Here is a 13,105-nt window from a genome sequence, read left to right on the forward strand (position 1 = left end):
TGATTTTGCCCATGCTGGTTAAGTGTCTGAAGGTGACAGAGCTTCTCAAGTTTCCTTGCTGGTTTTACTATTGGTACACACCGTCAGCGTATGCAATGGCCGTTCTTTCCAAGGATGGATTGGAGGCTAGCCTCCAGAAACACTCTTCCCGCATGGTAGCTGGATGTCATAGCTGTCTCACAGCAGAAGTGGAGGAACCTCACAATGCTGGACTTGATCTTTGAGTGACTTAATACTGTTCCTGCTCAGTGATTTTCCTCAGCAGTTTCTCATCAGGTCTAGACATGTATGTGCTTGTTTCCTTGGACAAGAAATCAGGAGCACACATGTCATTTAATAATAGCAAAGACCTTTGAGTCAACACATGTATTTACATGTAAAACATGGATGATGTGCATGTTCATGCAAAAGAGGTGGACAACCATGTAACTGACCCCCTTCAGGCCCTGCTTGCTAACAAAATAGAGATATTCCTAGCCCACTGTATTTCAGTTATAAGTCTGTGGGTTTTGGCTGCTGTATTGTTCTGTTTAGGGGAACAGAACACTACATTGGCAGGGGGCGGTCAGGTGAGGGAGATGGTGGCCCAAGTAAACCTTCTTTTAGCCTGGTGGTGGGTCCTAATGCTGCTGTTTTGCTCTCTTCAGTAGGAAGTGTCCATGCAGGATCAACGTTCCCAGCGATTCAGGGGGCTTCCTTGACAACTCTGTCCTCACAGCCCAACTCCCTTGTTACAGGGGGTTTTCCTGCCGAGGATGAGCAGCACAGTCAGCCTGTGAGCCCCCAGGGTCTGCACTACCTCCACTCCGCATACCGAGTTGGTAAGGATGGCCAAGTGGGTTTCTATAGCCCCCTTGAGAGGGATTCAGGGCAGGGCTGCAGGTTTTCACTATCCTTTGGAAATTTGCTACTGCACCTATTGGGGGTGATGGCATATTAGTTACGTGGGGAAGGCCAGTTCATGATCATATGTGGAGGCTAGAAATGGAGACAATGCAATAGAAGATTGAACTGTTGCTGCTGAGAGCCATCAGAGTAGAAGAGAAAGCCAAGTGGGTTAGAGCTGGGAAGACTCTTGCCTTTCAGCAGATGCATGCAAAGGAGTCTGGATAGGGCTCTGAGGATGTGGTTGTGTAATTTGTGACTATGTGAAAAAATGGAGTTCAGCTCCTGCTGCTTGTGGAGCACACCTCTACTTTACTAATATACTAGCTGAGTCTTCAGAGGCACAGGTGGATGGATGTGTGCTCTGCCTCTCTAGCTAGGTTGTTGAAGATTGACATGGAGACAATTTACGTTTTGTGGAAAATGGGTATGTAATTAGCATTCTTTTCCCAGTCTGGTTACGAGGAAATAAGAGTCACTGCCTGAATTACTATTGGTACAAGGATATCAATCTTGGGGTTTGTCATTGAGCTTAGGTTGCAGTAAGCTACTTGCACATAGTCATGGTCCAACCCAGCGGATACCTGGGGAGGGAGAAGAGAGCCTCTAAGATAAGTAAAGCCAGCCCAGGGCAGCAAATGAAGAGAAACAGCAAGAAAATGGAAGGAAGGCTATCTGGCGGTTGCTTATGGGTTTTTTGTTGAAAGCTAGAGAAGAAAGTACTTGTTAACCAGAAAGGGGTGCAGATGTCATTGGAAACATAGCAGCAGTAAGCCAAGAAAGGAGTTAATAGCCTGAGTGACAGAGAAGGATGTGGGGGAAGCGGGTCTGGAAGATCAAGACATAGTGCCAGTTGGTATTTTAAAACTTTTTAAATGGGAGGATTTGCGTGAAGAACTGTAGTGGAATAAGTGAAATGTTTGCAGATTGGCAATACTGCAGCTCAGTGTTGGCCTGTTGTCCTGCAGCTGAGTAGGTTGATGTGGGTAACTTCTCTGCTGCAAAATTTGGAGCAAATGCATTGCTTTCAGGACACCTCTTGTAGAGTAGCCTGTGGGGCTATCTGCTTGACCCTACTGTAGGTGCCAGTGGAGTGTCTTTCTGCAGCTCTAGTCAGGTGTGATGGCTGTGCAGATTTCCCAGCCTGGAGCAGCAGATCCAGATGTTCTTGCAGATACTTCCTGTGGTGACAGGCTCCACGATGGGACTTTTGTGTCTCTCTGGACTCTTTGCAGCTAGGGAATTTTCTGCTGCTGAAGGGCAGGCCAGTCAGGTTGTGTTGCAGTGAGAGAAGTGCTAGAGTAAGTCTTACTGGGCAGAAGTGCTGCTTGACTCTGGCTGCCCCTTTCTCACAGGGATGCTGGCTCTGGAGATGCTTGGCCGAAGAGCTCACAACGACCATCCCAACAACTTCTCCCGTAGCCCACCCTACACGGAGGATGTAAAATGGCTCCTTGGGTTAGCTGCGAAGTTAGGTAAGGCTCAGAGCAGTACTTCAGCAGAAATCCACTTGCTGGGATTTGGACCATGGTGGGAAAAAGCTCTTCAAAGAGTGAAACTTCAAAGATTGGGTGAGCCTGATATCTGGTCCCATTTCTGAGAATGTTTCAGAAGATCCCTGCTGCTCTTTCATCCAGGCAGTTGTCCCATTTCTGGGTTCTGTAGGCATGCTGTTGAATTTTGAAGCACTGGATGAAGTGCATGGGGTTGGACAGGGCTCAGAACTTGTATCTCTTCCATTCTATAACAACAACTTTTTTCTTTTCTGTTTCCGCTATCTTGTAGGTATTCCTCTTTCTTATGTATATTTATACCTTCTGTGAAGACCTTTTATAGCAATAGGTGCTCAAACCACCAATTGTTTGAGTGTTTTTGATTTTGTTTTTACTTCCACTTTGCTCTTGGAACTTTTTTGTCAGTTCATTTTTTTAATTCTTTCATCAGCAGTAAGAACTTAAAAAAAAAACCACCAAAAAAACCCAACAAACCAGCAACCAACCTCTATGAACAGCCTGTCTAGCGGCATGGCTTCTCCTGCTGCTGCTGGGGGAGCTCCACTGTAGGCAGCAGTAGGGAAGCTTGACTGTCTCTCCAGGCTCCCTGAGGCCTGAGTGCTGGAGCATCTAGGTGCTTCCTAGATGGGGAGGCAAGAAGCATTGGGAGGAGATGTGGTGTATCCTTGCATCTCTAGTTACCTTGCATATCAGTTTTCTTTCATATCCCCTTTAAAGACAGGTGAACTGGGAATATCAGTGACTGAGGTGGTACCTGGCCTCTACTCAGACCTGATGGATGTATCAGAATGATCTCTTGTCCCCATGAGTTTGCTAGAGTGTCTCCCCTAAGCCTGCTGGAGGATACATTACACTGAGGAGAAGGTGCTCCAAATCCAGGTTCTTGCTGGGAATTACCTGATTTCTTGTGTTTCTGTTACCTTAACACTGTTGTTCTGACTTCTCCTTCCTGTGCAGGTGTAAACTACGTGCATCAGTTTTGCGTTGGTGCAGCCAAGGGGGTGCTGAGCCCCTTTGTGCTCCAGGAGATCATCATGGAAGCTCTCCAGAGGCTCAACCCTGCCCACGTGCACAACCACCTGCGCACCCCAGCCTTCCACCAGCTGGTGCAGAGGTGCCAGCAGGCCTACATACAGGTAACGTGGGGCCTGTCTTCCTGCCTGCCAAAGCTGCCTTGCAGATACTGCCTCCTGTGCATGTGTGTGCAGAGGGGACGGGACCTCGGGTACTGGTAGCTGAACTCGTCCGTTGCCTGATGCATCCCTCTCCCTCAGCAGGGACTAGAACAGGCATCACTTGCCTGTATGGAGAGGCTGCATCATTGTACTGCTTCTTCCAAGGCCTCTCACCTGCTGTGCTCACCAGGAGGGAGCGGTTCTCCGTTCCCTGTCCACTTTCTTCGTCTCTCCAAATGCTGCCTGTGCCTTTTAACTTCTGTACTTTTTCTTTGCTGTGTTTTCAGGCCCCCTGTCCACTTCTCTTCCTAGCCTGTCTTTTTTTTTTTTTCTTTCCTTGTTTGTAGCCCATCTTCCCCTCATCATGAAGCCCTGTCATGGCTGTTTAGTGTGCCAGTGCTAGCGCTAATAGTGGAAGTGGCTTGGCCAGCTACCAGTACAGATGAGATCTCTCGGGATTTATTGAGACCAGGACAAGTGTGTTTCAGTGAGGCAGCTGGAATAACAGAGCTGCCTCTTCCTTAAACAGTGTAAACAGAACACCTCACATGTACCTACTTCTCTTGAATAGAGAAGGGTGATTCTGTAGGCATACTGTCCAGGTTGGATTAGCTGTCCTACCACCTAGATGATATTTTGGAGAAATGACAGCTTCTTCACTTGAAGTCTTTTTCTGAATTACATTGGGGAAACAGATTTCTCAAAAGCTGGACCTGCAGTTTTGGGGCCTTAATTGAGAAGCTGCTAGAAGTGACAGTGTTAAGCCTAGAGACATTTTGTAGCTACTTAGTGTAAGCCTTACTCCTTCCATACCCCTTAGCAAAGGAAATGTCCAGTGAACATGTTGGGTCCCCATGTATAGCCTGCAGAATCAATGACATGAGGGTTAGATGTTGGTGGGTGGTGGGGTTCCATGTTATCTGGCCCTTTTGCACTGTACTATGGCCCAATTTGGTGCTCATGAGGGAGAGGACACCTGCTGATGCTGTGTGGTGCATTTTGGTGCTCTGAGGGGACACTCGCCTTGGCCGTGTGAGGATGTAAGATACAACACTGCTGTCTTTTGAGCTAGCTCTCCTCTGTCAGAACCTCTGAGTCTTGGGACCTCTTGTGGGGTAACAGGATCATGTGGCTTATTGCTCTGGGAGCTCCTGAGTCCTCCTCTGAGTGTCACCAGCATGAGGGTGCTGAGCAAATACCTTATGGCTCTTTCCCTGTTCTCATCCAGTACATCCATCATCGGCTGATCCATCTCACTCCAGCTGACTATGATGACTTTGTGAATGCCATCCGCAGCGCCAGAAGCGCCTTCTGCCTGACTCCCATGGGCATGATGCAGTTTAATGATATTCTTCAGAACCTAAAGCGCAGCAAGCAGACAAAGGAGCTGTGGCAAAGGGTCTCTCTGGAAATGACCACCTTCTCGCCGTGACAGCAGGTGGAGCTCCACGGACACACAACCCTTTGCCCCTCATAGCTGTAGTTCCATTTACACCATCCTTCCTTCTGGTGTCTTTTTTATTTTAGTTTTAACTCGTTGGAAACCACTGATCTGATGTATTTATAACATGACATTCCTCTCCAGCACTGTTGCGTGTTGGCGCTCTGCTTTGCTCACTCTTCCTCCTCCTTCCCAGTGGGCTGCAGGCTTCAGAAGCATCAGGAAACGAGAAGGAAGTTGAGCTGGCTGCCCTGTGGTGTAGTCACCGCTTTTTTCCCTGAGCCCCTGGAGGCTGTCCTGCGAGCAATTTGCAGTGTAATTACGCACGTGTTAGAGGGGTGGGGGATTCTGTCTTAAATATTTATTTTGGCATTTATAAATATGTAAACTTTTTTTTTTTTTTTTTGTATGGGCTTCTCTTACTGCACACACCATCTCCTGTCGGGAGAGGCTGGGACTGCTGTGCACAGCCAGCACTCCCTCCATGCCTTTCAGCACCTCCTGCTGAGAGAAGCTGAGACTGGAGTAGCAGAGCCAGGGCCACCTCTGTGGCTTTCTGCAGCAGCTGCTGAGGACAGAGGCTGTGGCTTGGGCAGTCAGAGTCCATGACTGTGCTGAGCTACTTGGAGACTGCCAGAAGTGCTCGGGCTCTTTCTCAGGAGCATCCCTCGCTGGGTACTGCTGGCTCATAGGATGTTTTGATCCTGGTCGTTCCAAGTTGTACAATCGTGTTTCTTTTGGTTGGGGTATTACTCTCCTGTAATCAGTTTCTTATCCCTTGTCTCTTCTCGTTTCCTGATTAAACACTCGTTTTCTTAGACTGACTCTCTCTTCTCTCTGCTATGATGTCGACAGTCCAATGGAGCTGGCCAGCTGTGTGTCACTGGGAGATCCTGGGAGCCCTGTTGGACAGCTGGCCTGCCTTGGGGAACGGCAGTCCAGCACAGGGCAGGTGGCTGAGCTTTTACGCAAGCTGTGAGCCAAAGGTTTCTCAGCCGGTACTGCTCTGAGAATGGTGTGCCTCTGCAGAGGCTGAGGTACGTGTGGACTAGGTCGTTGATGGGTGTCAGGGGAGTTGGTGGTGAGCCCGTCATGTTCTGCCTACACTTCTGCCAGCCACCAGGTTCCTTTTCTGGTCTTGACATCAGTGATATCGTGTGGTAATGCAGAGCTGTGTATTCCCAAGGTATCGTGCAAAACAGTAGCTGCTCACCCTTGATGTAATTGTTAAAGAAGGCTAGTGGTCTGCTCCCATGCGCTTAGAGAGATGTTCGCTGGACTATGCGAGATACTCAACAGGGACACCATTGCAGAAAATTAATTTTAGAAAGCTTTTATTTTTACTCCAAGGAAATTTAAAAGGCTATTGCCATTTGTAAGTGTACAAGCACATAAATTTCAGTGCTTTTAAAACTGGAAGTCAGATGATTGATCGATGTTAAGAATCCAGTTTCTCAGTAGTGTATTTTGCTTCTTACTTGGGTTTAGCCAACGACAATGGGGAGCTTTTAATTTCTGCAAGCTAGAAATGTGTGCCTGATTGTTATTTTCAATGATACTCTTAAAAAAGAAACAACCTCATAGGCGTAGGGCAAAACAGATGAAGAGGCTCCTTTGGTTTGACGTTGTGTACTGTGCAGGCCAGAGAATGTGGTTGAGGTTCCTCTACTTCTGGTTGTGCAACTGTAACTAAATATCTCCTTACAGGCCCTTGTGTTCCTCCATAAGGTGTCTAGTTACATGCTAGTTATAAATGCTGATGTTTGCAAGAACGTGTAAGATTATGAGCTGCCTGCTACTGGGCAAAACTGGATTTGACTGGAGAGCACGGTCTGATCTCTGGGAAGTCTGGGTTTCTGGTTCTTGCGTGTTCAGAACTGGGAAAGGAGTTTGGAGAAAATGAGTTTTCTAATAAAGTCTGATCTTTTCCTTTCTACTGCTTAGAGGGGAAAATTAGGGGAAGAGAAGGGAGCGTCTTTTAGAAGGAAAGATGCAGAAGGGAAATAGACAAAAGAGCTGAATGTGTTAAATATCAGGAGCAGAAGTGACTGTTACTGCATTGAGGCTTTGGACTGAATAGGGAAATGAAATGTCAGAGCCTTATCTGCAATATCTATTAGAAGACTACACTTAGACCCTGAGCAGGCAGGTTTTCAGACTATTATAATTAAAAAACACCAGGAGCATGAGAGCACTGTCACCAGTATCTTTGGTTTAAGGAAATACAGTGGAGCTGCTTACCGTGAGATTAGAACAGACTTTATCTGGACGTGTACTTGCTTGCATTCTGTGTAGTCCCCGTAAAGACCATAAAAGAAAAGAAATCACAATGCCCATTATATTTCACTGTGCTCAAAACATTCTCTGGTTATTTTACCCACTCTAGTCCTCATACAGATTGCGATTCCATGTGACAGACCCTGTCAGATTTGTCTTCCAGCAGCTGCGGAGCCCAAACAGCAGAAGAGCCGGGGAATCTCACCTCAGGCAGACATTGACTCAACAAGCAGCTCAGTGGCATGAGGCACAGATCAGTAGTTTCAGAAGTTTCCAGTCTTTCTCTGAAAAAAAATTCCACAGAGTGAGCAGAGAGAGATGGGAGCTGTGGGGAGGTGCTGCATAGTCATTTGTCCAGGTCTGACAGAACACCCCTTCAGTCCTGGATCTCAGCATCTGCTCCTGAGCCATATCTCGTGGAAATATATCTGACCAAGGACGGGAAGGCTTAGTGAGAACAGATTTGTGCCTGGATAGGGCCCGGCCTCCACTTGCATGAAGAGAGATGAAATTCTGTGATGTGAGACCTTGCAGTGGGTTATTGCCACGTTTGGTGACGTCTAACGCACTGTCCGTTCCTTAAAGGTAAGATGAATGAAGTTTTTAGACTATACTTCTTCCTGTGTCCTCTGTTCAGTGACTTGCTTCCACTTGCCAGATTTATTTGCCCTTGTGACCATAGGAATTAAGAGTTTCCCCTTTAGGTGTTGGTGTCTCTGGAAATAACAGCTCCATCAGGGAGTTGGAGAAGTCAAATTTGTGCAGGTGCAGATGAAACCAACTGAGAAGTGGCTGATGACGTTGCTGCAAGATACCCGTAGGCTGGTTTGCACTGTCCTGCTAGTGCTGAAGATTGAACTGTTTAATAGTCCTGGTGAGGGCAGTGTGCTAAGGGCAGCCTTGCACTCTGGATTAACCCACTGTCTGCATTTGAAGTATCGTGGGTACTTTAGCTGAACAATCTGGCGTGGCAGATGTGTGTTTTGATGCTCTGTCTGAGGATCAGTACATGCAGATGATAGCAGATGGTGCTGCTGTGGGTACTTGGAAGCATCTTCTTAAAGATGGACATTCCCTCTGTGTCTCATTTGAGAGAGAGCTATATACACACCCATAGTGGGGGCCATACATCCGAAAATGGAAAGGAGAGGGTGTGAGATGATAAAGGTGAAGTACTGGAATACTGTGGGTTAGCTGGGTAAGTGTAAGTGCCCCCTCGCTTCCCCGAGGACATTATTGAGTGGCCGTGTAGTGTCTTTACCCTTCGTCTCTGCACTCTTGCCCTCTATCAGTCTGAGACAGCAGCATTTCTAGAACTTAACCTATTGATCTCTGCATAGTTCTGAGACTGTAGGGGTAAAATCTTGGGTTTAGTGTATTTGGTAGAAGACAAGATGCCAAGCTTGCAGCTGGACTTTTGAGTATTTGGCTTGTTGGTAGCAATGGTGTAACTTTTGTTCTTGCGGAATGGATAAAATAAAGGTTTGAGTCATTGCAAGCCTCATTCCTTGGAACGCATCTTGTGCTGCAGGTGCCCTTTTTCTGTGTAGATCAGGTATGCTGGCCTCCAAGAGGGCCGGCTCTCCCTCCCTCTCTGCACGTTCACCTACAACCATCTTTCCTGCCTGTGAAAGTTTTCCTTTGGAAGCACTTTCCAGGAACATGAGTTAGCAGAACACTACTTGCATTTGGGCTTCAGTGTCTTTACAGCCCGTGAACAAGCTGAGCTGGAGTTGTCATCTGATGGAGAACCTTGCCTGGCAACAGGTATGGCTGGAGTTAGCTGAAAAGTGTGTTTCTGTCTAGTTTTGTTTGCTGTCGTTAATATTTATTTGGGATATTTATTTTTCCTTCTCTGAGAACCCATTGAGAAATATCCTCTTGGGGAGCTGTTGAACCTAAATTGTTTTTAAATACTTTGTGTGGGTTTGTTGTTTTTTTTATCAAGCCCAGCACTGTTGTATTTTGGTGCAGAATACAGTTTTTTTACTTTCCCAGTTTATTTAGAACTACCTTGGCTGCTGCTACACAGTGCTAGAGTGCACTGAGCAGCCTTGCAAAACCCAGTCAAGGGAAATGGAGTAAGCAAAGGCCATAACCATGAAGGTCACCATCACTCCTGCTATCAGTCAGTCAGCTGTAACATGACAAAAATTTGAATTTGGTTTCCGTAAGAGTTGGGAAAATTGTATTTTTTCTTACCTAGACATTAAGACAAAGGCGGGTTATTAATATGAATTATCCAGGATGGACCCAGGGAGTGAGCGTACCAAACCAGAGCAGTTTGCTTGGTCTGTTACTGATGGCATTTTTTTTTAAAACTAAATAAAAGTGAAAGGGCAGGTTGGGCCATGAGGCCCCTCAGCAGTTGTTGATGAGCACGACTGTTGTACGCCTTTGCTTTTAAGCCCTGCTGATGGGGGGGGGGTGGCTCTCAATTACAGTTTATTTAGAATATTGTGTGTTTTTTCTTTCTGTGCCTGAATTTAAGTGCCAGTTGACATGATTAGGGTAAGGAGGATCTTTAATTGTAGGTTGGCTTTTTCTTTTTAACTATGTCCCCTCTAACTATCCCTTCCCTCCCCCGTGCCCCAGCTGAATTCAAATGTGACTTTTGAACTTATTTCTGCTGCCCATTCCATATTGGAAGGGTACTTGCACTTGGGACAGGGGGGTGGAGGCACCTGTGCAAGAGTGGTATTAACCTGTGAAAGCTGGTGCTGCAGCGTGGGGCGGTGCTGTGCTAAGGGTTCCATTTCAGCCTACGACTAGTTAATGCTTGCTTTTGGGGTAAGGTCCAAATACAAGCCGTGTGTGCTGGCCGATGGTAACTTCACTGCTGTAGAGTGGTTCTTGTTGCTATAAAGACAGTCACTGTGCTCTGTAAGCAAGGGACTTTTTTTTTGTTTTTTTTCTTTTTTTTCTTTCTTGTTGGTGTTGCCTGTTCACAGTTCCAGCATTCACAACTCCTTGGTGCTGCACAGGCTGGACTGCACCAGTACTTCAGTGTCATAAAGGGGATGCAAGCTGTAAGAAGGGTAAAATGCTGGAAATGCATTAAAAGGCTATTATCTAGTGTATGTACGTGGTCTGCACTATGAACAGGGGCTGGGGGCTGCACAGGTTCTTGCCATGTTGTGCTTTACTTTACTTTGCCTTATTGAAGTCAGCCGGGAGCACTTCTCAGTCAGGAAGTTTGGGGCTTCAAGGGCAGCTGTTGTGCAGGGCCTTGGTGTCAACACGTTGGTGTTCTAAGTCCCAAAATGCACCTTTTCCAGCGATTTGACTTTGGAGGTCCGGAGGCCAGCCTGGTTTGGGATTCTCTGTTACCATAAGTGACGTAAAGGAGAGCTGGGTTTCAGACTGCCGGGGCAGTGTCACCATTGTGGACAGGGTGGTTTACAAGCATTTTGGAGAGACCGGAGAGTCGGCAAGATGATATAGATAAGAATGGGGAGGAATCATGTCTTGGAAGAAAACCATTCTTTAAAGCCAAAAATACATTGATTAATAGATTATTTCTAGATAGTTCTCAAGAGTAGTGGAGACAAGAGGGTCAGGAGTACTCTTGTTTGTAGCAAAAACAGCTTGCGAACTGTTACTCAGAGGTGAGTGTTAGTTCCCAACCTTAACAAGGCTCGGTGTACTCTTTTTTTTTTTTTTAACCCCCTCCCCAAGCCTTTAAGAAAAAGCAGAAAGAAACAAACTGTAGGTAAAGCCCCGATAACTGGAGAGGAGGTACCAGTGCTCAATCCGTGTCCTACTGTGTGATGGGAGATTTTATTCCTGTTTGAGGCAGCCTGCTAGAAGCACTTGCGTGTATGTTTGTTAGATGCCAGTGTGGTGGTGTCTTGCTCAGCAAGGGGGATGAACAACTGCTTCAGGTTCACTTGGCATGGTCAGGCCAGTTTGTCATTGCTTTTCTTGCCATGTGCTATTGATACAGCAAAATGACCAGCAAGGAATCAAAGGATTCTCTTACCATGTGAGCATGAGGGCTGAAAAACAAGAGGATGAGTTTGCTCGAGTTGCTTGTTAGCTTCATATAGCCAGACTCTCATGTGTCAGTCTGACTTCCAGGAGCTGCAGGCTTATGCCAGGAATATGTGCCTTTGCAGTGCTGTCATCAAGTGAAAACTGCAGTTTTCAGTGATCGGATTTTTATGTAGAGTTGATTGATACATGCCCCCAGCTACAGAGAACTTCTCCACTAAAAGGTCTTTACCCTATAGTTGAGACTTGTACCAGCATTTCCCGTACCTCGCAGAAAGAGGTAGCAAGCCTGCCTTTAAGTATCTTCCTGATTGAATTCCAGAGGGGGTGTGTGAGTAGAAGTTCCAGCTTCATATGCTGAGCTTTCTCTTCTGAGGTTGGGGTGTATGTGTGTGTATAATTTTTTTTTAATATACATGCTCTGATAGCTTTCTTAAAAAAAAAAAAAAGGTTGTTTCTTACTGTTTGTTTTGCCAATTCCCACCTTTTGTGCACCCTTCCCGTTCTGGAGTGATGTGACCTGTCTACTGTTCCTGTTACAGTCACGTGCCTTTCTGTTATGTGGGTCAAATTACACCTTTTTAAATGTATTGGTTTCCTATGCATCAGACTAAAAGAAGTACTCTTAATACATTACGAAACAAAATTTCAGGTAATGTTTTATGCTCACCGTTTTCCTTGTCTTGGAAGTGCTTACTTACCATGAAGTTCTGTTACTAAACAGTGAGGTGGGAAGTTGAGGTTTATTTCCACTATTAAAATGAAGTTTGAGGGTGCGTGTAATGGGTCCGTACATAGTAACTAGTGTAGCTCACCAGAAAAGATGTTTTTGTTGGCTTTTTGGTATCACAGAGCTTCTGCAGCACTGTGCTGTCAGAGGGAAGTACGAGATTTGAAAATGACTCTTCATCAGTAGATCGGCAAGGACAGCCCACATTTGGATCTGACCACAACGGGTGACTTGTTTGCCATTAGCATAAGCAGTAAGAATTAGCATAGCATAGAACTGAAGCAATCGGGGAGAGGGAAAGAACATAGAATGAGAACACACCGCTGCTGCCCTTTGCTGCCTTGAGTGAAAGAATACTGCTGGTCAACCAACCCTGACATTGAGTGAGCCCCTCCCACCATTTATTCCTGGTACCTTGGTTATTTTTTAATGTTTAAATCCATCTCCTCAAAGATGTACCATAGTCGGAGGTAAAGCATGAAGTAACTGTGTGACAACTTGTAAAGGCTTAAACACAGGAAACTGTGTCTAATGGAGCATCAGTAGGGTTGGTCCTGGGATCCTCCTCCCGTGGCAGCATGTAAAAATAGCTGCTCTGCCGCTGTTCTGTTAATTGGTGAAATGCTTGGTGACATGCGAGTTGTAAGGCCGTTTTATAATGCTGTCACAACTGTGACTATTTAAATGATACTTTGCTTCCAGTTCAATGAAAGGTTGCTCGTTCCTGTAGGTCGGTGCATGTGCTGCTGGCCCAGGCCCCGTGCTGGGGCACACCCGGACAGGAGGTGCACAGCAAAGCTCTGGTGCAGCGCGCAGCAGCGAGCCAGCAATGGCCAAAAGTCATCACTAGTGCAAACCAGTAAGAACGAGTCTCTAGGTTGTGTGCCATGCCAGCCTCTGCAAACCTGGAGCTGCCCTTGCAGAAAAAGCAGCTTTAGGACACCATTTCTGTGTTGTTATAAATATAACTTAAAACGCCTCGGTTGCCCTCCCAAATATCAGCTGTAAGGCCTGGAGTAGGTTTTTCAGTTTTTCTTACGCTTCTACCAGCTTAGGGTCTGTGACATCACTCCAAATCATCACAAAGAAG

At 46.3% G+C, this 13,105-nt stretch overlaps 1 protein-coding gene across 3 annotated transcripts in view; it reads left to right on the forward strand.

The window, feature by feature from the left end:
- The window catches only part of ZSWIM8 (zinc finger SWIM-type containing 8), a 67,070-nt gene extending 61,231 nt beyond the window's left edge, over positions 1 to 5,839 (forward strand). The window contains exons 23-26 of one of the 3 annotated variants that reach the window (XM_063337941.1): positions 648 to 821; positions 2,241 to 2,360; positions 3,357 to 3,535; positions 4,803 to 5,839. In XM_063337941.1, the coding sequence (XP_063194011.1) occupies positions 648 to 821; positions 2,241 to 2,360; positions 3,357 to 3,535; positions 4,803 to 5,006 (677 nt within the window). In that variant the 3' untranslated portion in view covers positions 5,007 to 5,839. The remainder of the gene's footprint in view (positions 1 to 647; positions 822 to 2,240; positions 2,361 to 3,356; positions 3,536 to 4,802) is intronic. The other 2 variants (XM_063337942.1, XM_063337943.1) reach the window with 2 other exon arrangements.
- Positions 5,840 to 13,105: the final 7,266 nt, after the last annotated feature.

Source organism: Chroicocephalus ridibundus, chromosome 6, assembly GCF_963924245.1.
Source record: "Chroicocephalus ridibundus chromosome 6, bChrRid1.1, whole genome shotgun sequence".
NCBI classification, from domain to species: Eukaryota; Metazoa; Chordata; class Aves; order Charadriiformes; family Laridae; genus Chroicocephalus; species Chroicocephalus ridibundus.